This window comes from Salvelinus namaycush, chromosome 21 (assembly GCF_016432855.1).
Source record: "Salvelinus namaycush isolate Seneca chromosome 21, SaNama_1.0, whole genome shotgun sequence".
Classification (NCBI taxonomy): Eukaryota; Metazoa; Chordata; class Actinopteri; order Salmoniformes; family Salmonidae; genus Salvelinus; species Salvelinus namaycush.
In genome coordinates this window covers 53,343,448-53,367,076 of record NC_052327.1, presented here as the reverse complement: position 1 = coordinate 53,367,076, position 23,629 = coordinate 53,343,448, and the positions used below count along the sequence as shown (strand labels likewise).

At 42.0% G+C, this 23,629-nt stretch overlaps 1 protein-coding gene across 1 annotated transcript; it reads left to right on the top strand.

Moving 5' to 3' along the window:
- Window positions 1-739: 739 nt before the first annotated feature.
- On the top strand, window positions 740-17,914 carry LOC120066497 (nicotinamide phosphoribosyltransferase-like). Its single transcript, XM_039017911.1, has 11 exons — window positions 740-839; window positions 5,012-5,168; window positions 5,789-5,892; window positions 6,095-6,223; window positions 12,541-12,699; window positions 13,870-14,006; window positions 14,339-14,564; window positions 14,854-14,973; window positions 15,301-15,441; window positions 17,050-17,184; window positions 17,529-17,914. Exons 1-11 carry the CDS (start codon window positions 792-794, stop codon window positions 17,640-17,642), a joined length of 1,470 nt encoding a protein of 489 aa, XP_038873839.1. The 5' UTR covers window positions 740-791; the 3' UTR covers window positions 17,643-17,914.
- Window positions 17,915-23,629: the final 5,715 nt, after the last annotated feature.

Below are 23,629 nucleotides of genomic sequence, written 5' to 3'. Positions count from 1 at the left end.
AAAAGAGACTAAGTTTGTATGCGGCTTTATTAACGCAATTATTTTTTTTTACATTGTTTGCAAACTGATATGTGACACGTATTAATGTCAAAATATCATGCAAAACAAGCAACACTCACAAAAATAAATATATATTTAGCTCTGCCCCACCTGCCCTGAATGACGGGTCGCCACTGTATGTCCATAGCATTGTGTGAGAAAAACAAAGGGACACAATAAGTACAATTTCTTACATATGGCTCTGAGGCCAGCCTGGATAATAGGCAATAATCCTTGTTACGTGTGTCCCCAACATTCCTAAGTACATAGTCTACCTCCATGTATTTGTACCGTGTTGTACCAAAGAGTATCTATTATATTGACAAGATGGTCGACGGACCGCTCTAACAATGGAAATACATATCTGCAAAGGCGAAAGGAAGGCGGGAAGAGACGAGATCAGGTGGGAAATGTTTTGCCAATGAGAGGGCAGATACGCATGTGAACAACGGGTCACAACTCAGTACATTCGAAACCTAGGCGTTATGGAACTTAATATTCAATCAAATAAGTCTCACCTATCAAACTAGAAATCTACTTTTAGTTTGACCAAATTCGACTCTCTCTCATTGCCCCCAATACAATAACTCCTCACTTGGTATGCTTAAATGTTTATTTTCGCGCGGACAGATTTTAGGCGAAGTCAACCCTCTCGCTTCGCCTCTTTATCTCTGTTTGTACTTTAGATTCGACAGCGCGTGGCTGAGTGTCCCCGCCCTTCAGCAATCAGATTTTACAATCACGAGGGGAACATGGAGCACGGAGACTTCAATTTCCTGCTGGCTACCGATTCATACAAGGTGAGTGCCATTATACACTGGGTTTACGCACTAGTTAGCGACAGTAGTATACCTAGGACTATGTCTCGTGAAATTATGTCTTAAGTGTGTGGTGGTTCTAATTGATTGTAATTATATTTGAAGGTATAATGCAAGAACAGCCAGCTAAGCCAACTCGTCTATGATAAACATACCATTTCTTGCTATAACGTTACAATAGCTACAGTATTATATCTGAGTTATATGGTCGCCTTCTATGGTCACCTGAAGTCTGAATAATATTATAAGAGCCCATTATATTGAAAGTTAAAATAATGGTATCTCTTCATCAGAAATGAAAATGAAAGTAATTCCTATAGCTTTCTGTTTACAGTGAAACATGAACATAACAAGCTGCAATAAGTCATTGAACCCAGCCCAGATCAACATTTTATCTGTGTGTTTAAAAAATATATATTCTTTAGTGTTTTTCTTGCCATGTCTTTTAACATAGTGGCAGTAGTACGTTTAATTAATGTCATCAGTGGTGGAAAGTAAAGGTAAAGATACCTTAATAGAAAATGACTCAAGTAAAAGTGAAAGTCACCCAGTAAAATACTACTTGAGTAAAATTCTAAAAGTATTTGGTTTTAAATATACTTAATTATCAAAAGTAAATGTTATTGCTAAAATATACTTAAGTATCAAAAGTAAAATTATAAAATAATGTCATATTCCTTATATTAAGCAAACCAGACGGCACCATTTACATTTTACTTTTTTTTACGGATGGCTTGGGGCAGGCATGTAGACATAATTTACAAATGAATCATGTGTTTAGTGAGTCTGCCAGATCAGAGGCAGTAGGGATGACCAGGGATGTTCTCTTGATAAGTGTGTGAATTAGACCATTTTCCTGCATTCAAAATGTAACGCATACTTTTGGGTGTCAGGGAAAATGTATGGAGTAAAAAGTACATCATTTCCTTTAGGAATGTAGTGAAGTAAATGTAAAAGTTGTCAAAAATATAAACAGTAAAGTACAGATACCCCCAAAAACAGCTAAATAGTACTTTCAAGTATTTTTTATTTAAGTACTTTGTCATATTAAAAGTAAAGGATCCGGCTGCAGATGCACCTTGCTACAGTGTATCCTTGTAATAAATCACAGTACTAGCAGGAACCACACCCAGCCACATAGCTTATAGATATGGTGATACACTGGTATGACCTGATGTTGGCTATAATTGTTATAGTTGATGAACCATATGCTCCGATAGATTATTCAATATCCATTTAGACTTGTTGCCATTTGAGGACAAGGATTTAATCTGCCCTTGGATTTCAAGGCCTGATATGCTGACAGTACTGTTGAGTTGTTCTGTTTTAGAGCTGCCACAGACGTCACCAACTGGGAGGGCCTTAATGAGAAGTTTATTTCCAAAAACAATCACTTTTTATTGATGCCCGTTAGATAGAAGTTGGCTTGGCAACAGAATTATTAATATAAACTACTCGAACTGAAACTACTGAAAGAAGATCTTCTACTTTTTTTGAAGGGATTAAAGGATAAGTGTCCAGACAGCGATTCACTTCCTCATCCTCGTTGTGTAGTATTGGGGCCTCCGCAAAAAAAACATGAACAAAGACTCCACAAACAACCAACGTCATTTTAGAAACGGCAAAGCTCTCAGTATAGTGATGCAGACAGTTTTGTCGTTCCCATATTTATCCCCAACGTTATATTCCATTTAGTTTAGACACGAGCGATACCTCTCCGTCCATTCTTCTGTTATATTTCTGACAAAATAAAGGAAACACTTGAGTAAATGAAGAATACAAAGTATACTGAAAGTATGCTGTTCTGGCGGCTTGTGGTGGCCCAACGTGCTATTAAGACACTTTATATAGTTGTTTCTGTTATTTTGGCAGTTACCTGTAGCAGCAGGCTACACTGTGAATGGAACAGCTGGATAGGGGAAACGTGTTGGGCAAAAGGGATTATAACATTGCGGATAAAGTTCGGAATTACACAATTTCATGTGTACAACATCTAAAGCCGTTGCCGTTGTAACAAGGACGTATTCATGGTGTTTTGGAGCATGTTATTCGTGGGGTCCCCACACTACACAACGAGGAAGTGATTTGCTGTTTGGGGTAAGTTTCTTAAAAACATTTCAAATCACAAAAAAGGTGTCTGGGCCTTTCTATATATATATATATATTTTTTTAAATGATTGTTAAAAAAGGATACTTCTCCTTTAAGAAGTGAACACAATGGTCTCCACAGTTCACCGCATTTACAATAAATGCTGTTGCTTTTGGAGCTGCTGGTCAGAAACAAGTAGCTTTGGAGAGAACACCTCTTTGACTACCTTGGCATTATGCTGCATATATTATAAATAGCATGCAGACAGTTTGTTTGGCATACAGGTGTATGCTATTAATTATTTTCTCACAGCAGGAAAATAATCCTGCAGCAACAGGAAATGTGAATTATTGTGTGGATTATAATTAATGGACAATTTAGTAGGGGTTGATACATTTTTAGTTAGGGCAAATCAAGTCGTAATTTTTCAAGTGGAAATTACAAGCCTTTAGAAGCCTTTTTAAACATTGAATATACACTACAAGTTTGCATTTCCAAATTCCCTGCAACAACTGGGTGATCAAATTAAGATCCTACATCTGTACTATCACAAAGACTTCACCAACAAGAATGGTCATGTTGTCAATAGTTTTTAGTTCCTATCTTGCATTTGTTTATGCTTTTGTTTTTGACAGTACTCAGTCAGGTCCCACAGAGCAGGAGCAGAGTACGTCAGAGACCGGGTATAACTGGGTGACATTTAGAGTTTAAATTCATCGGGGTGAAGAGAAGGGTAGGACAGTTGCTGCCAGTGATACCAAAGGTCACTAGCACAGAGCATGCAGAGGAAGAGTGGGATGGTTATTTCATAAAACAAAAATATCATATCATCATCCCTGACAGTTTATTTAACCAACAGTATTTTTCTCCTGGGCAAAGGAGAAAATTGTACACACCTGTTGGAAACTGCAGATTTTTGATGACAAGTCCCCAAACAATCTCAGTAGCAAATATTTGCTTCCTGTTTCCTGTTTATTATACACCTGTAGAGATATCTGCATGTTTTCTTCTGACTGTAGATTTCTACAGAGTGTAAAGCAGATTGTAGGGACACTTGATGTTAAATGTGTGTGAGACCATGAAGGTTCAGTATTGTCAAATTAGTGAGGGATAAACGCTGACGTTCTGTACATTACCTTGGAGATAATGGACGACGTCCGCCTCGTCCCTTTGCAGAGTACATTTTTCCCAAGGTAATGTACAGAACGGAGGTGTTTATCCCACTTATACCACAGTTAACCAAAGAAAACATTTTTTTATTTTTTTATAAGCTAAATCATACTTTTCATTGCTAGAGATGCAACCCAGTTGTTCGATTAGTTTTATTTAATTTAACTAGTCAGTTAAGAACAAAACTCTTATTTACAATGACGGCCTATCCCGGCCAATTGTGTGCTACCCTATGGGACTCTCAATCACGGCCGGATTTGATGCAGCCTGGATTCGAACCAGGGACTGCAATGACGCCTCTAGCACTGCAGCATGCATTGTCTTAGACCGCTGCGCCACTCGGGAGCCCCGTTCTTCATCATTGGACCTGTGTTTACAATGTATCATATTTCAGATTGTGTGGTTGTTGGTTTAGCTTTCTGTAACTTTGTAGCAAGTACGGTCTGCATGTGTAGGGGCATATTGCATCATGATTGCAAGGTGTCCCGATATATTTTTCCAACTGTCCTGTTATCTGGTTTTAATGTCCATTCTAGAATGCTTTTCTAGCCAATCAGAAATGAGTATTCAACAACGCTGTGGTATAATTAAGCAATAAGGCCCGAGGGGGTGTGGTATGTGGCCAAAATACTATGGCTAAGGGCTAGTTCTAAAGCACGACGCAACGTGGAGTGCCTGGATACAGCCCTTGGCCATGGTATATTGGCCATATACCACAAACCCCAGAGGTGCCTTATTGCTATTATAAACTGTTTAGCAATGTAATTAGAGCAGTGTTTTGTCATATACGTGGTATACGGTCTGATATACCACATCTGTCAGCCAATCAGCATTCAGGGCTCGAATCACCCAGTTTATAATTGTCATTAACTGTATTTCTATAATCTAATTTCAGGTCACACATTACAAGCAGTACCCTCCCAACACCAGCAAGGTTTACTCCTACTTCGAGTGTCGGGCAAAGAAAACCGAATCCACTAAGATTCAGAAAGTGAAATATGATAAAACTGTATTTTATGGGCTTCAGTATATCCTTCATAAGTATCTGAAAGGTAAGACAAATATCATTCTTATTATTACTAAATTGACCATTTGGCTCGAAGGACCATGAAAAAGAGCAGCACCTAGTACACACCTTGTACAACACTAGTACATATCTAGTACACACCTAGTACAACACTAGTACACACCTAGTACAACACTAGTACACACCTAGTACAACACTAGTACACACCTAGTAAAACACTAGTACACACCTAGTACACACCTAGTACAACACTAGTACAACACTAGTACACACCTAGTACAACACTAGTACAACACTAGTACACACCTAGTACACACCTAGTACAACACTAGTACACACCAAGTACACACCTAGTACAACACTAGTACACACGTAGTACACACCAAGTACACACCACTAGTACACACCCCTAGTACACTCCTAGTACACTCCTAGTACACTCCTAGTACACTCCTAGTACACTCCTAGTACACCCCTAGTACACTCCTAGTACACTCCTAGTACACCACTTTTACAATTTATACTGTCTTATTCTTAACTTTTTTCAAATTTGGTCCCAGCTTCCTCTCACAATTACACGTTTTCCATCTTTCCCACATCCTTCATGTGTCGACCTCCCATATCGGTCATCTCTCACCTTCCCAGGGAAAGTGGTGACTCCACAGAAGATCACAGAAGCAAAGGAAGTTTACCGTGAACACTTTCAGGATGATGTGTTCAACGAAAAGGGCTGGGAGTACATACTGGAGGTATAAGGGCAGCAGATGGGTTTTTGTGTGTATTGCATGTTAAAGGAGCTACATGTAATATTATTGTTAATAGTTTAGATTTGTTTTTGTTTTTGTAAGGACTCTGCTTATAAATGTTCGTACTCTATCATAACCCAAAACCATCTATTGTTCTGTGGTCTAATCATGCTACAGTACGGATCCCTGATTTTATGTGTTTCAGAAGTATGACGGCCACCTGCCCATTGAAATCAAGGCTGTTCCTGAGGGTAGTGTGATCCCCAGGGGTAATGTCCTCTTCACCGTGGAGAGTACTGACCCAGAATGCTACTGGCTCACGAACTGGGTAGAGGTTAGTTAGAAAATTTTTGATTGCTTATTTCACTTTTGTTTATTATCTTTTTCACTTGCTTTGGCAATGTAAGCATATGTTTCCCATGCCGTTAAAGCCCTTTGAATTGAATTGAATTGAATGTTATATGGCTTCTTAGCCTGGTCCCAGATCTATCTTTGCTGTCTTGCCAACTCCTCATGTGACCATAGGAGTTGGCAAGAGGGCACAAACAGATCTGGGATCAGGCCTCTAGTCGGTGCCTAAACCGACCTTTTTCACTATTGACATTACCATAGCATCTTTGAGTCATGCTTCAGCACAGTTTCTATATCTGGTACATGTCCTTGGGATACAACGTCATTTGGACAGATGCATTGTGGTCTATTTATATCTTGCTCATGGTAAAAGGTGTCAGGGCTCCTTAATAAACAACAACATTAAGATGCAAGGCTTCTAAAAGAGCCTGGGGCCATACTTCAAAACATAAGCACGCATTTAAAGTATCCACCAATTTAAAATAGACTATTTACAATTGCATGTAACCTCACCAAGTGACAGTGATTACATCCTGGCACAACTTCTGCTTCAGCCTATCAAAGATATTAGATTTTCAATCCACCAACCAATGGCATTTTCTTAAAATATTTTGAACCTACAAACTCAAGGTTTACCATTGGTCTGTAACAAAATGTTGTTTGGCAATATTGCACTGATGCATCCTTTACTAGGCTACTTGAAGCAGGAAGCACCAGTGACTAGATCAATAAAAAAAAGTGGTCAGATGAAGCAGATGCTAAGCTACAGGACTGTTTTACTAGCACAGACTGGAATATGTTCCGCGATTCCTCTGATGGCATTGAGGAGTACACCACATCAGTCATAGGCTTCATCAATAAGTGCGTCGATGACGTCGTCCCCACAGTTACCGCACGTACATACCCCAACCAGAAGCCATGAATAATAGGCATCATCCGCACTGAGCTAAAGGCTAGAGCTGCCGCTTTCAAGGAGTGGGACTCTAACCCGGAAGTTTATAAGAAATCCCGCTATGCCCTCCGACGAACCATCAAACAGGCAAAGCGTTAATACAGGACTAAGATCAAATCCTACTACACTGGCTCTGACGCTTGTCGGATGTGGCAGGGCTTGCAAACCATTACAGACTACAAAAGGGAAGCACAGACGAGAGCTGCCCAGTGACACGAGCCTACCAGACAAGCGAAACTACTTCTATGCTCGCTTCAAGGCAAATAACACTGAAACATGCATGAGAGCACCAGCTGTTCCGGAAGACTGTGTGATCACACTCCGCAGCCGATGTAAGACCTTTAAACAGGTCAACATTCACAAGGCCTACCGACCCCCATTTTCAATCCCCCATATGTTTTTGGGGTAAATATATGTATCCATATACATACATACATACATACATACATACATACATACATACATACATACATACATACATACATACATACACTCCGGGATGCTGGCCTTCTAGGCAGAGTTGCAAAGAAAAAGCCATATCTCAGACTGGCCAATAAAAAGAAAAGATTAAGATGGGCAAAAGAACACAAACACTGGACAGAGGAACTCTGCTTAGAAGGCCAGCATCCCGGAGTCGCCTCTTCACTGTTGACGTTGAGACTGGTGTTTTGCGGGTCCTATTTAATAAAGCTGCTAGTTGAGGACTTGTGAGGCGTCTGTTTGTGAAGGGAGTAGTACACAGCGTTGTACGAGATCTTCAATTTCTTGGGAATTTCTCACATGGAATGCCTTCATTTCTCAGAACAAGACTAGACTGACGAGTTTCAGAAGAAAGGTCTTGTTACAGGCTCAAAATGGCCAGAAATCGAACCCACAGATGCTGACGCACCAGATACACAACTAGTCTAAATTGCTTCTTTAATCAACACAACAGTTTTCAGCTGTGCTAACATAATTGCAAAAGGGTTTTCTAATGATCAATTAGCCTTTTAAAATGATACACTTGGATTAGCTAATACAACGTGCCATTGGAACACAGGAGTGATGGTTGCTGATAATGGGCCTCTGTATGCCTATGTAGATATTCCATTGAAAATCAGCCGTTTCCAGCTACAGACAACATTAACAATGTCTACACTGTATTTCTGATCAATTTGATGTTATTTTAATGGCCAAAAATGTGCTTTTCTTTCAAAAACAAGGACATTTCTAAGTGACCCCAAACTTTTGAACGGTAGTGTACATATACACACTTTATTTTATTGTTTTACTTTATTATTCCCTGCAATCCCTACCACCCCTCCCCCAATTGGAGTAAACTAATAAACAATAACACTTAGGCTTCTACCTTCAGTTTATACATATTATACACATGTCACAGACACAATCTGTTTTACAATAGTTATATTTTGTTTGTTTTTATTCCTTCCTCTATTTCTGATGTCCATCCAGTTTGATTTCTATTTGTAACTGTGCTATTTCACAACATTTCTGAACCTATATACATTTTACAGACCCCGTATGTTTTACATTGGTTATCTTGTTGTTATTAGTCCCACCCTTCAGCTCCATTCAAACCCTCCCATCTATCTCTTAACACCATCCATTTTGGATTTCTAGCAGCCATATATTTTTCAACTGTGCTGTGATGCTTCACAAAAGTACTGAACCGTGCTATTCTCATAGCTTCTACAGTTTGTAAATTAAAGATAATCAATCAATAATATCATAATTATTTTAACGATGACTTTTCAAATAACCCAGTATTGCTATCTGCAGTGTTAGTTCTAGGTAAATGTTGCAATTCTTCAGCCATTCCTGGACCTGTGACCAAAAATGAGCTACATATGGACAGTACCAAAATAAATGATCTACTGACTCTGCTTCCTCGCAGCAAAATCTGCAGAGCTGGGAAGATTGTATCCCCCAATATATATAACATTCTATTGGTTGCAAGAATTTTCTATAATAATTTAAATTGAAAAATGTGAAGTTTTGAATCCGGCGTTGTTTTGCGTATCAATTCATAAACCATGTGCCATGGAATCGGTACATCGAAAATCTCTTCCCAACTATTTTGCAATTTATATGGCACAGCTGTCAATTTTTTGGTCCTTAAATTAAACGGGTATGTTTTTTTATTTATCACAATTTTCTTTAACCGTTTATGGTCTTTAATGCAGGGCCGACTGACAAGTCCCTCACTTTCTCCCCCTTCTACTTGCCTTTTCTGTTTTTATGGTAATGCTGCAATTAGTTGGTTGTAATTTTGGGTAGAGCAGACATTTCCATATGTCTGTGTTAGCTGCATGTGTGACATAACTCCACCAGTCCTATTTATGATATCATTTACAAAAAATGATATCATAATCAATTAGTATAGTTGAGTTTAACCACAATATTTGTTGTATTATTTGTTCTATCTTTTCAGGTGGATTAAACTGAAATTGCAACCAACTTTCTAAGGCTTGTTTAAAAAAATAACGATATTTTGGAGATTTCATTTTCAAACAACCGAAAGTGAGCAGTTGTAATCTGAATAAAGGGAAAAAGGCCATTCTTGAACATGGGGTGAGACATTCTTACTAATTTACTAGAGATCCATTTCGGATTTAAGTATAACTTTTGTATGACTGATGCCTTTAGTGAGAAGTCTAATGCTTTAATATTTAATCATTTCTACCCTCCGAATTCATATTTGTTATATATAGTGTTTTTTAACCGTGATTTCGAGTCCACCTCGCATCAAGCTTTTTTGTTGAGGAAAAAACAGTTTAATGCCGGTCCTTGATGCTCGATTCAAAATGCATGTGACAAAGTGGATTATTATAATAATGCAGGCAATGCGTGCTTCTACACCTGCATTGCTTGCTGTTTGGGGTTTTAGGCTGGGTTTCTGTACAGCACTTTGAGATATCAGCTGATGTAAGAAGCGCTATATAAATACATTTGATTTCATTTGAATAGCAGTGTGTTTGTGTGCAAGGATTACATTTAATTCCTTTTTCATTTTCAAGCTGTAGGCTACGTCCCTTTCCAACACACACATTTCTACATTTCATTTCATCTGAGATTCGAACCCTTGCCACAATCTGCGACAATTACATGGACTATGCACTTCACACAGGGAGCAATTTGACCAGTCAGTCAAATACACGTTATAGCCTAGTTGCTTTGATGATCAGAACGTGCTGTTGGACTGAGGTATGTTAAGGACGCTTCCATGAACGAGTGTTGGAACACGTCCAACTACGTCTACGATTTTAATTGGCTGCAGAAGTTGTGCCAGGATGTAATCACTGCTACCCGGTGAGGTTAGCAAAAGGCTAACATGTGCCATTTTATCTGATGGGACCAGCTAAAATTTCAATTTATGTCACATGCAAATAAATCGACTAGTTTTAATTAGCTGATATGCATTTTGTGCGTGTGAACTTGTTTAATTTTAAATTCTTGCTTATGTTCGCAAGTATGGTCCACCTGTAAGTGCTTGATTTGTATTTATCTATACATGTTGTATAGTAGGTAGCGCTGATTCATGTCCATGATGTACTAAAGAGACTACTTTCCCCAGCATCACCAACGCTTTCCTCTCTTCCTCTCTCAGACCATACTGGTATAGATCTGGTAGCCCATCACAGAAGCCGCTAACCTCCTCTCTTCTTCTCCTTCTCTACCAGACTGTTTACACCGCTAACCTCCTCTCTTCTCCTCTCTACTTTCCCCAGCATCACCAACGCTTTCCTCTCTTCCTCTCTCAGACCATACTGGTATAGATCTGGTAGCCCATCACAGAAGCCGCTAACCTCCTCTCTTCTTCTCCTTCTCTACCAGACTGTTTACACCGCTAACCTCCTCTCTTCTCCTCCTTCTCCACCAGACCGTTTACACCACTAACCTCCTCTCTTCTCCTCCTTCTCTACCAGACCGTTTACACCACTAACCTCCTCTCTTCTCCTCCTTCTCTACCAGACCGTTTACACCACTAACCTCCTCTCTTCTCCTCCTTCTCTACCAGATTGTTTACACCACTAACCTCCTCTCTTCTTCTCCTTCTCTACCAGACCATTTACACCACTAACCTCCTCTCTTCTCCTCCTTCTCCACCAGACCGTTTACACCGCTAACCTCCTCTCTTCTCCTCCTTCTCCACCAGACCGTTTACACCACTAACCTCCTCTCTTCTCCTCCTTCTCTACCAGACCGTTTACACCACTCACCTCCTCTCTTCTCCTCCTTCTCTACCAGATTGTTTACACCACTCACCTCCTCTCTTCTCCTCCTTCTCTACCAGATTGTTTACACCACTAACCTCCTCTCTTCTCCTCCTTCTCTACTAGATTGTTTACACCACTAACCTCCTCTCTTCTCCTCCTTCTCTACCAGACCATTTACACCGCTAACCTCCTCTCTTCTCCTCCTTCTCCACCAGACCGTTTACACCACTAACCTCCTCTCTTCTCCTCCTTCTCTACCAGACCATTTACACCGCTAACCTCCTCTCTTCTCCTCCTTCTCCACCAGACCGTTTACACCACTAACCTCCTCTCTTCTCCTCCTTCTCTACCAGACCATTTACACCGCTAACCTCCTCTCTTCTCCTCCTTCTCCACCAGACCGTTTACACCACTAACCTCCTCTCTTCTCCTCCTTCTCTACCAGACCGTTTACACCACTAACCTCCTCTCTTCTCCTCCTTCTCCACCAGACCGTTTACACCACTAACCTCCTCTCTTCTTCTCCTTCTCTACCAGATTGTTTACACCACTAACCTCCTCTCTTCTCCTCCTTCTCTACCAGACCGTTTACACCACTAACCTCCTCTCTTCTCCTCCTTCTCTACCAGACCGTTTACACCACTAACCTCCTCTCTTCTCCTCCTTCTCTACCAGATTGTTTACACCACTAACCTGCTCTCTTCTTCTCCTTATCTACCAGATTGTTTACACCACTAACCTCCTCTCTTCTCCTCCTTCTCTACTAGATTGTTTACACCACTAACCTCCTCTCTTCTCCTCCTTCTCTACCAGACCGTTTACACCACTAACCTCCTCTCTTCTCCTCCTTCTCTACCAGATTGTTTACACCACTAACCTGCTCTCTTCTTCTCCTTCTCTACCAGATTGTTTACACCACTAACCTCCTCTCTTCTTCTCCTTCTCTACCAGATTGTTTACACCACTAACCTCCTCTCTTCTTCTCCTTATCTACCAGATTGTTTACACCACTAACCTCCTCTCTTCTCCTCCTTCTCTACCAGATTGTTTACACCACTAACCTCCTCTCTTCTTCTCCTTCTCTACCAGATTGTTTACACCACTCACCTCCTCTCTTCTTCTTCCTAACAGACGATCCTGGTGCAGATCTGGTACCCCATCACAGTAGCTACTAACTCCAGAGAGCAGAAGAAGATCCTAGCCAGGTATCTACTGGAGACATCAGGGAACCTGGACAAACTGGAGTATAAGCTGCATGACTTTGGCTACAGGGGAGTCTCATCGCAAGAGGTACTTACTGTAATTGATGATAATTATGATAAATGTGTTTTGATTCATCATACTGTGCATACGACATACATGGATCACATAATACAGCAGGTCAACCTGGGGTCAAACAAAGGCCCTTTCCCAAACCTTTCCTCAGCCGTTCCATGTATTTGATCTATTCAGTCAGGTGGGCTAACTCAGGGCTAAAACAAAATTGTAAAATGTCTCAGGGTCCCAGAGTAAAAGTTTGAGAAACACTACTCTACGCCAAGGTTTCCCAAACTTAGTCCTGGGCTTTGATTATTTGAATCAGCTGTGTAGTGTTAGGGGGGGGGAAGTTCACCCAAGGGGGGCCCAGGACCAAGTTTGGGAACCTTCCACTTCTCAACACTTTGGGTGCGTTCATAAATACCCTCGCTATCTACTCCCATTTCAGAGCGCAGAATTTTATTTTAAATATATTCTTTATTTAGCTAGGCAAGTCAGTTAAGAACAAATTCTTATTTACAATGACAGCCTACTGGGGAACAGTGGGTTAATTCAGGGGCAGAACGACAGATTTTTACAACAGATTGTCAGCTCGGGGATTCTTTCCAGCAACCTTTCAGTTACTGGCCCAACGCTCTAACCACTAGCCTACCTGCCACCCCAAAATAACGGATTCATTTTTTAACGTGCAACACCCATTGAATATGACCGGTGTTATATGTCAAAAACGTTATTAAATTGTTGCCAGCAGCACAGTTACAGTCACTGACGCCCTAGACAACATGAAAACAGTCTAACCAGCTCTGCTAGGGAGAGTAAAATGGTCAGAGTGAGGTGTTCTCTCATTTGTGTCTGGAAGTAGCTAGAAAGCTAGCCAACGTTAGCCAGTTAGCTTGGGTGCTTGACTGCCGTTGTGAGGTCAGAACACTCGGATCAGCCCTACTCCTCGACCAGAGCTTCCAGTGTTCTGAACGCTCTGAGAGCAAAACACTCAATGTACGAACGGACAATCTGACAACACCCTGAGTTTACTAACGCCCAGAGCACACTCTAAGCACACTCTGGCACTCCATAGTGAATTTATGAACACACCCTTTGTAATCAAAAAACCTGTTCAGTTTCTCATCTTCTATACATACACCATTAGTACACAGCCGTACTATTTAGTTGTTCCTGTCACGTGATGTTTTTGTCTGGTTTCAGACTGCTGGCATCGGAGCATCTGCCCACCTGGTGAACTTTAAAGGCACAGACACGGTGGCTGGTATCTGTGTCATTAAGAAGTACTACGGCACCAAAGACCCTGTGCCCGGCTTCTCTGTGCCAGCTGCAGAGCACAGGTAACACAGAGACACAGGTAGACACAGCGGGTAGAGCACAGTTAGCACAGATTAGAGCTAAAGCAAGCAATCACACTGTAGAAATTGACTGATTTTTGTATGTACATGGCTGTCGACAAGTCAGTTTAACTTTTTAATTCATTCCAGAGAACTCATCTACTCTCACTATCATTTTCAAAGCATGATATCTAGCTCCCTCTTCTGGGTTTTGTATTGTACTACTGTTCCTCTGTGTTTCTCAAACCCATTTAAGTCACGCTTTGGTTTAAGTGATTTCTTGCTCTACCAAATATACTGTATTGCTTACCAACGGATAAATATATTATTACCAGCACCATCACCGCCTGGGGTAAGGACCACGAGAGAGATGCCTTTGAGCACATTGTGAGGCAGTTCCCCAACGTGCCCGTGTCCATCGTCAGCGACAGCTATGATATCTACAACGCCTGTGAGAAGATATGGGGAGAGGACCTCAGGAGCCTCATCGAGTCCCGCAGCGCTGACGCACCCTTGGTCATCAGGCCAGACTCAGGAGACCCATTAGATACGGTCCTCAAGGTAAAGAAGGATAAATCATCACCTAGTGTTTGTAGTTTACAACAGTCCATTGGTGGTGGAAACACATTGATGAACCATCGGTTCTGGTTCTGTTTAGTTCTCTTTTTGGCCTCGTTTTTTCCGGGTTTTAATGGAGAAAGGGGATGAGTCTCACTGGCAGTATCACTGGCACTGTGTAGGACCAGTATGATGTTAGTCTTCTGACTACAGCTCATTATAAAATACATTCAAATCTTTAAAGAGAGAGTAGGACTATGAACATGCCTCCCACCATCTTGCTGATTCCAAGGTGTTGGAGATTTTAGGGAGGAAGTTCTGCACCACAGAGAACAGCAAAGGATACAAGGTGCTACCCCCTTACATCCGAGTCATCCAGGGGGATGGTGTGGACATCAACACTCTGCAGGAGGTAGGTTCACTGTACTCACCCGCCTACCTGAGCCTCCTACCTTCTTAACCTCTTACCCAGTGGTGTCCAATCGTATCTGTTGTCCCAAGGTTTTATTGTAACCAGTCAGCCACACACTTGATTCAACTAATCACTGTCTTGACTGGAGACTAGGATTAGTTGAATCCGTTGTGTGACTTACTTGTTAGAAGCTTTGAACCACTCCGGGCTTTTCCGGGTAAGATTGGAATGGAATCCACTGCTTTTAAATGAATAGTATAAGTAGGGCTTGGTTCAGTAAAATGACCTTGAACTCACCCCTCGGGTATTCTGTCGTTTTTTTCCCAGATCGTGGCGGGGATGAAGAAACACAGGTGGAGTGTAGAGAACGTGGGCTTTGGGTCGGGCGGTGCCCTACTCCAAAAACTGACCCGGGACCTGCTCAGCTGCTGCTTCAAGTGTAGCTTTGTGGTGACCAACGGACTGGGGGTGAGTCAGTGAACGTCCAGTCATTTTCACGAGATGACATTGTTGTAAAATTCATGTCTCTTTCTCAATTCCTTGTGTCCTCTCTCTCCTTGCTTCCTTCCGAAAAAGCAAGAGACAGGGAGACGGAGAGACAGAGAGAGAGAGAGGGAGGGAGAGAGAGAGAGAGAGAGAGAGAGGGAGGGAGAGAGAGACAGAGAGAGAGAGAGAGAGAGATCCAGGGTCCCTCCCCTCGGTTCTTCTCATCCAATAATTTTTTGAGGAGGCTAGGAGAGGAGGAGAGGAAAGATGAATTGGGAAAGAGCCCAAGTCTTTGTTAATACTTTATATAAAGCTGCTCTAATTCCTGTGTAATAACACTGTAATTCGTTACTATTGTAGTGGGCAATATCTTATATGTAAGCATGTTATATATACATCACATAGCGATCTGTAATAAACACTAAGACTATCAATATGAACGGTTTGACTCCATAAGATAAAGAGCAACATGTAAGAACAATAGCGTTAAATCATGTATTATACATTTAGCTGACTAAGGTCAAGGAATGGTCATAAGAATGGAATTCTAAATACAAGTGTATTTAATAAAATATCATTCACTGTTATCATTCACGTTGTAAAATGAATGATAACATTATATAGCTTAAGTTACAAAGCATTAACAAGCATTACAAGGCATTATTCTAAACATGGTCAAAGAGAGAGAGATGAAGAAACCCTGGCTTGTGCCATGGCCCAAAGCTCACAGGAGGGAGGGAGGGAGGGGGAGAGAGAGAGAGAGAGAGAGAGAGAGAGAGAGAGAGAGAGAGAGAGAGAGAGAGGGAGGGGGAGAGAGAGAGAGAGAGAGAGAGAGAGAGAGAGAGAGAGAGAGAGAGAGAGAGAGAGAGAGAGAGAGAGAGAGAGAGAGGGAGGGAGGGGGAGAGAGAGAGAGAGAGAGAGAGAGAGAGAGAGAGAGAGAGAGAGAGAGACAGAGACAGAGAGAGAGGGAGACAGAGAGAGAGGGAGACAGAGAGAGAGGGAGACAGAGAGAGAGGGAGACAGAGAGAGAGGGAGACAGAGAGAGAGAGAGAGGGAGACAGAGAGAGAGACAGAGAGAGAGACAGAGAGAGAGAGAGAGGGAGACAGAGAGAGAGAGAGAGAGAGGGAGAGTACTGTAGGTATATATCACCAGTGCAGGGCAGGAACACTTAAGAGACAGAGACAATGAATCTTAGACCCTTTGTAACATCTGAGTTGTTTGGATTCAAAATCTGTTGTTGACCAATAGTATTACTGTAAAGTTAACCTCCAATCAGATATCAGACCTACATGATGTAATCACAACAGATCGGATGGCTCAGATGACCGTGTCAGCAGTAACGTAGCAGGCGTAAAAGAAAGCTACAGCAAACTTAATACTGGGAGATTTGTAAACTTTTAAAACCATGACTAGAGAGAAGAAGAAAAATTTGAATGGTAGATCTTGGCTTGCATTTTGACTCTGGACTCAGGAAGTGATCTGGACTGAGAAAGTGATCTGGACTCAGGAAGTGATCTGGACTCAGGAAGTGATCTGGACTCAGGAAGTGATCTGGTGACCACTGTTGTATTATGTTCTTTTGATTACAGCTGAATGTGTTCAAGGACCCTGTTGCTGACCCTAATAAAAGATCAAAGAAAGGTCGTCTGTCGCTCCACAGAACACCAACAGGAGATTTTGTGACACTGGAAGAAGGGAAGGGGGACCTGGAGGAATACGGTCCAGTAAGTCATTTAAACAAGTGGTCGTCCTTAAACCATAGATATAAGTATTTTTATTACTCTCTGAGGCTTGAACAGAAATAAATATTGGGACTAATATGGAGTTGTTTAAAAGTCATATTGGGGCAGCAGGTGGTTAGAGCATTGGGCCAGTAACCGAAAGGTTGTGGGATCAAATCCCTGAGCTGACAATTTAAAAAATCTGTCGTTCTGCCCCCTGAACAAGGCAGTTAACCCCACTGTTCGCTAATAGGCTGTCATTGTAAATAAGAATTTGTTCTTAACTGATTCGCCTGGTTAAATCATTTTAAAAAAGGTAAAGTTTTCTCTCGCTCTTCTTTCCCCAGGATCTGCTTCACACCGTTTTCAGAAATGGAGTGATACTGAAGACGTATACATTTGATGAGGTCAGAGACAACGCTAAGATCAGGGACTGTGATCTGGAAGAGTCTGTAGACTGAGGCCTATACATGTTCCAACATACTATGCAGAAAGGACTGGATCCCTTCTACCTCCCTGTACAGCACTGACCACCAAGGATGAGAATAAACAACACTTAACATTGTCCTGAGAGAGAGAGAGACAGAGAGAGAAAGAGACAGAGAGAGAGAGAGAGACTTAATTAGCACAATGATAAACATATATAAACTAAGAAATTATGTATTTTCTACATGTACTGTAGGATCATGTATGATTGAGAAATTATATAAAAATCACCTTTTATTGAGATGAATTCAACTTGAATCTTTTGATTTTATCATGTATGTTTTAAATTTCTCTGAAAGCCCATTTTATATCGTCTCTGTCTCTGGTTTGAAGTCGGGGAAGGCAGGCTTCCCTTCTGTGTTCACGAGCCATATGTCCAGGATATTCTCACATTTTCAAAAAATAATTTGTAAGAACTAAACGACCGTTTCCCTCCAGTTCATTGAAGATGGACAAATGATCCAGAAAAACATCAGGCAGATTATTTTCAAATGTTAAGGATAAACAACAAAATGACTTTTCCATCTAGATTTAAATGAGCCAGTTTATAAGGGGATAGTGTGTGTCATCAAAAGTAAAAGGCCAAATAGTCTTCAAAGTAACTAACGGTCTGTGAGGACTGCCGCTCACTCTTTTCAAGTATAAAGTTACGTTACTTGAACATACTAGCAGCAGTGTTGCCAACTTAGCGACTTTGTCGCTATATTTAGCGAGTATTCAGACCCCTCTAGCAACACATTTTCAAAAAAAGCGACTAGTGACTTTTTCTGGTGTTATTGGAGACTCTGACGTGAAAGTACGCATCGTTCTTACGCTTCTCAACGAGCAGCGGGTGCTGCCGTGGGCCCCGGTCCCAAAGCACTCACAGGCGGCCCAGTCCTCGAGCAGCAGTCAGAGCAGGAGATGTTCACCCCTCCGTGTCCAGACTGCAAATGAATCGCGCATGCGGGAAGCCGCCGCTGGCTAATCCCGCCCTGGTTTACATAATTTTTTAAATAATAATCTGAATTAGGGCCAGACTAGCTACCATAATCTCACATTGCCATTGACAGTTTGTTCTATTGTCTCTTTTTGGTCCATTTAGATTGTTAATGTAGATTGTATACAAAAAAATGTTGAAAATGTTATGGTTAAAAATGTTCATGTTTTACTGTGACTTGTTGTAGGCTCCTAAATGGACCATAAAGTTAAAAACCAAACCAAATCTAGAAAACTAAACAAAAAAATTAAATAAATAAAATAAAAAACCAGAGTGAGTGTCTCTTTTGGGTCACTTTTGCCGGTCCCAAGCCCAGATAAAGGAGGAGGGTTGGAAATGTGACATAAAAAAAAACAAGAATGACAGAAGAAAGTTCATTTGTAGTTCTAAACATATTTAGGGTGTTTTTTTACTCACTTTTTGTCTCCCACGACATTATTCCTCTCTCCTACAGCACCATCACAATTACATGCACATGGCCAATTATGCAAATTAGGCGATGACGTCATTTAGAGACTTCTAGCGACTTCAGGACAGCCAATAACTACTTTCCTTACTGAGGAGTTGGCAACACTGACTCGCAGTGGCAGGTAGCGTCTTTGTTTCCGTCTAGCAGCAGTAACAGCAGCAGGAATGGTAATGATGCCCCAACCTCGAGTAGATTTGGCGCTTGTTAAAGAACCGATTGTCTTCATCAAATTCTTGGAATCTTTTATTTGTTATTATCGATCATATTGACTGAATAGCAAACCGAGTTTTTCACGTTTTATCATCTGAATTTAAGTTTAACAGCGGCGCTTTCGCTTTTGGGAGCTGTAGTGGCCAAGGTTACTGGAATATATATTGTGTCCATTTCTTGTGGGGAGAAAACAAGAGAAACTTTGATTGAAGATTATATACCTGAAGGGATAAAGCTATCTGTATGTTATATTCATATATGTTACAGAGTGTAGCTAGTAGCCTCACCATAGTTTCTGCTGTCTTGCCAACTTGCACAATAAAGAGGAGTTGGAAAGACGAAATAAACAGATCTGGGACCAGGCTCATCAGGTTAATGGGTTTAGACCAAATTGCTTTGGTAAATGCTTAGTCCCAACCTGCTGTAGGCTTGTTTGAACAATACTGTTAATGTCCTCTAATGTATTTGTATACATTTGTTTTAGTTTCCTAGTAATTATTGTGCATTTGAATAGCCCTTTGAGGACTTGCATTCTATCGTCACCTGTCCTGTGCCCCCCCCCCAGGTTAAGGTGCCACTGGTGTAACCGTACTATACCAGAGACTCACCTGATTGGGGGCCTTTGCCTTCTCAGCTGAGTTCATTGTGAGCGTCACCATCATGGCCTTCATGTACCGTATGGGGACTGTACTATATGGTATGGGGACTGTACCGTATGGGGACTGTACTATATGGTATGGGGACTGTACTGTATAGGGACTGCTGGTCTATGTGAGTTACATGAACACACCACTCTGGGACGAAACAGTGAATAATACCATCACGTTAATACATTTACATTGTGGTCATTTAGCAGACACTCTTATCCAGAGAGACTTATAGTCAGTGCATTTTACTAAGGTAGGTAAGTCAACCACACTAGATAGTACTAGTCATTGTGTGCATATAGTTGTCACACTGGTAATACCTATTGGAATCAGGCTACTGCATGGTCAGCTGATAGTTAAGCTTCTGAGTATTTTATTTTATTTTACATTTTATCCCCTTTTCTCCCCAATTTTCGTGGTATCCAATCGCTAGTAATTACTATCTTGTCTCATCGCTACAACTCCCGTACGGGCTCGGGAGAGACGAAGGTCGAAAGCCATGCGTCCTCCGAAGCACAACCCAACCAAGCCGCACTGCTTCTTTAACACAGCGCGCCTCCAACCCGGAAGCCAGCCGCACCAATGTGTCGGAGGAAACACCGTGCACCTGGCCCCCTTGGTTAGCGCGCACTGCGCCCGGCCCGCCACAGGAGTCGCTGGAGCGCGATGAGACAAGGATATCCCTACCGGCCAAACCCTCCCTAACCCGGACGACGCTAGCCCAATTGTGCGTCGCTCCACGGACCTCCCGGTCGCGGCCGGCTGCGACAGAGCCTGGGCGCGAACCCAGAGACTCTGGTGGCGCAGCTAGCACTGCGATGCAGTGCCCTAGACCACTGCGCCACCTGGGAGGCCCAGCTTCTGAGTATTTATTCATTAAGACACATAAATAGTTGGAAACAGCAGACCAGGGCTGGCTCCAGGCCACTAGAGGGACCCTGACTCTTACATGTTGTCGTCCCCCAGCTTCTCCTTGTGTGTCTCCTTCCTTACATTCTGGCAGAACACTGTGGTGACCGTGCTCTTTGCCATCCTGTGGTTGAAGAGCGCGTCTCCGTGGGCCAGGGGTCTACAGAGTGTACCCTGGCACAGTGCCGAGGACAGGGCATGGTCTCAACATGTCTGTGGTGAGATAATGTCATGTTTTTTCTCTCTCTCCTTTTCCACACTGATCTAAAATAAACTGATCGAGTGAAAACCAGCCTAATGATGAGCTTCCACCATATTGTTTTCACATGTCAATATTTTCCGGGTCAGTGCAGATGAAGAGGCGGAGCCAAGGAAAGGACAGATTTCTAAGAAATTGAGAAAAAGCCTAACAGTCGTCTCTGTCTCTCTCAGATCTGGGGTTCCCTGAACGTGGTTCTGTGGGTGGGCAACACCTGGGTCCCCTATAAAGAGACCCCATGGCACGACAGAGACAAACTGCCCAGCACCAGAGCCTAGGGATTGTGCGCAGGCAGGTGCCAGACCTTATATGAGCCACCCTTCGCCATCCACTGATGCCCTCATCAGCAACAGTGCCCGCAGAGGAGAAGTGGTATGGTGCCCTTGCAGGGACAAACTTTTTTTTAACTTCCTCTGAGTTGCTCTTGTACTCCCTTTGACAGTTGTCCTTGTCACATTAACTTTTTGTTTTGTGTCTGTAAACAGTTATTATTCTATTACTGTTTCCTTCAACCTTTAGCTTTTTAAATCACAATGTTGATTTCTGTCCGTCCACTGACATGTAATTTGCTTTGGTCATTTAGAAGCTTTGGTCATTTAGAAGCTTTGGTCATTTATAATCTTTGGTCATTTATAATCTTTGGTAATTTAGAATCTTTGGCCATTTGGAATCTTTGGCCATTTGGAATCTTTGGTCATTTGGAATCTTTGGTCATTTGGAATCTTTGGTCATTTGGAATCTTTGGTCATTTGGAATCTTTGGTCATTTGGAATCTTTGGTCATTTAGAATCTTTGGTCATGTAGAATATTCTTTCATGTACAATACTGAATGTATCAGATATTATAGTGTTTTTTTCTCTCTCAGGACAATCCCAGACAATGAATTGCCTTGATGAAATCTGTGACGTCTTTGGTGTATTCTTGTGAATATTTAAGATAAGTGAGACTGTACCCCAATTCAATTCCTTTTTAGGCTTTAATAGAGCCACATCAAGCTGGTTACAGTAGTAAGGAGACAGGCTGTTTACATTCCTGTGTGAAGCTGTGTGTTGACTTTAGTCACATCCCTTCTCTCAAACACATAACATTTTATAAATGTTCAATTTCAACACCCTATAAATTAAACCACATGGACATTTCTTGCTTTGTCACAGGCTCTGTCCTCTAGCCTGGTTCCAGATTTGTTTGTGCTGTTTTGCCAACTCATATGGTCATTTACTGACAGCACAAACAAATATGGGGCCAGGCTATCTCCCCTGTACCACACACAGCAACCCAGTACTCAGTCACAGGGTGGTGGTTAAACTGCTTCAAAATCGTGATGTATCATGGGTAAATTGTGACTGACCTGATCTAAAAAATAATATTGATTAGATATTTATGATACAAGGTGATTGATTTGTAGATCAGTCAGTCTGGACTCCACTTCAAAGCCGGCTGCAATGTGGAAGGTGTCGTTTGCTTGTCTACTCCCTGTGACTTAAATGATCACGGATGCTTCTCTTCCCAGGAGTATCTGAAGAACAGCTGTGTCATTCGTATGACTGCTGAGAACTTCCCTGCGTGAACAGGGCCTGACCAATGAGGAAGGGTCTTACTGTAGTGCCCAACTGCTGAGAACTTCTCTCCGTGAACAGGGACTGACCAATGAGGAAGGGTCTTACTGTAGTGCCCAACTGCTGAGAACTTCCCTCCATGAACAGGGACTGACCAATGAGGAAGGGTCTTACTGTAGTGCCCAACTGCTGAGAACTTCCCTGTGTGAACAGGGCCTGACCAATGAGGAAGGGTCTTACTGTAGTGCCCAACTGCTGAGAACTTCCCTCCGTGAACAGGGCCTGACCAATGAGGAAGGGTCTTACTGTAGTGCCCAACTGCTGAGAACTTCCCTGTGTGAACAGGGCCTGACCAATGAGGAAGGGTCTTACTGTAGTGCCCAACTGCTGAGAACTTCCCTCCGTGAACAGGGCCTGACCAATGAGGAAGGGTCTTACTGTAGTGCCCAACTGCTGAGAACTTCCCTGCGTGAACAGGGCCTGACCAATGAGGAAGGGTCTTACTGTAGTGCCCAACTGCTGAGAACTTCCCTGTGTGAACAGGGCCTGACCAATGAGGAAGGGTCTTACTGTAGTGCCCAACTGCTAGTTGATGTCCTATGGAGGACCGGTCTTTTAACATTGAAAAAGTAGATTATAAATCTATAGCAACTTTCTTTGCAATTATGAAAATGTTATTTGATTATTTTCTGTGAGATTTATACTTTTTTTTCGGAGCATTTCAAAACGTACCAAAAGACACAGTTATGGTAGAAGGGTGGCAGGATTAGTGAATCATCAGTAGGACAGTTGGTTACACTTGACTTTGATGAATGACGGCAACGGTCTCTGCCTCAACGGTCTGCCTCAACGGTCTGTGCCTCAACGGTCTGTGCCTCAACGGTCTGTGCCTCAGCGGTCTGTGCCTCAGCGGTCTGCCTCAGCGGTCTGCCT

What these genes read in the sequence shown, in the direction of transcription:
- LOC120066497 (XM_039017911.1), top strand. Translation starts at nt 792, where the DNA reads ATGGAGCACGGAGACTTCAATTTCCTGCTGGCTACCGATTCATACAAG. An exon ending in GGCTCACGAACTGGGTAGAG is followed by an intron (nt 6,224 to 12,540) that starts GTTAGTTAGAAA and finishes TCTTCCTAACAG; the next exon opens with ACGATCCTGGTGCAGATCTG. An exon ending in GGGGAGTCTCATCGCAAGAG is followed by an intron (nt 12,700 to 13,869) that starts GTACTTACTGTA and finishes GTCTGGTTTCAG; the next exon opens with ACTGCTGGCATCGGAGCATC.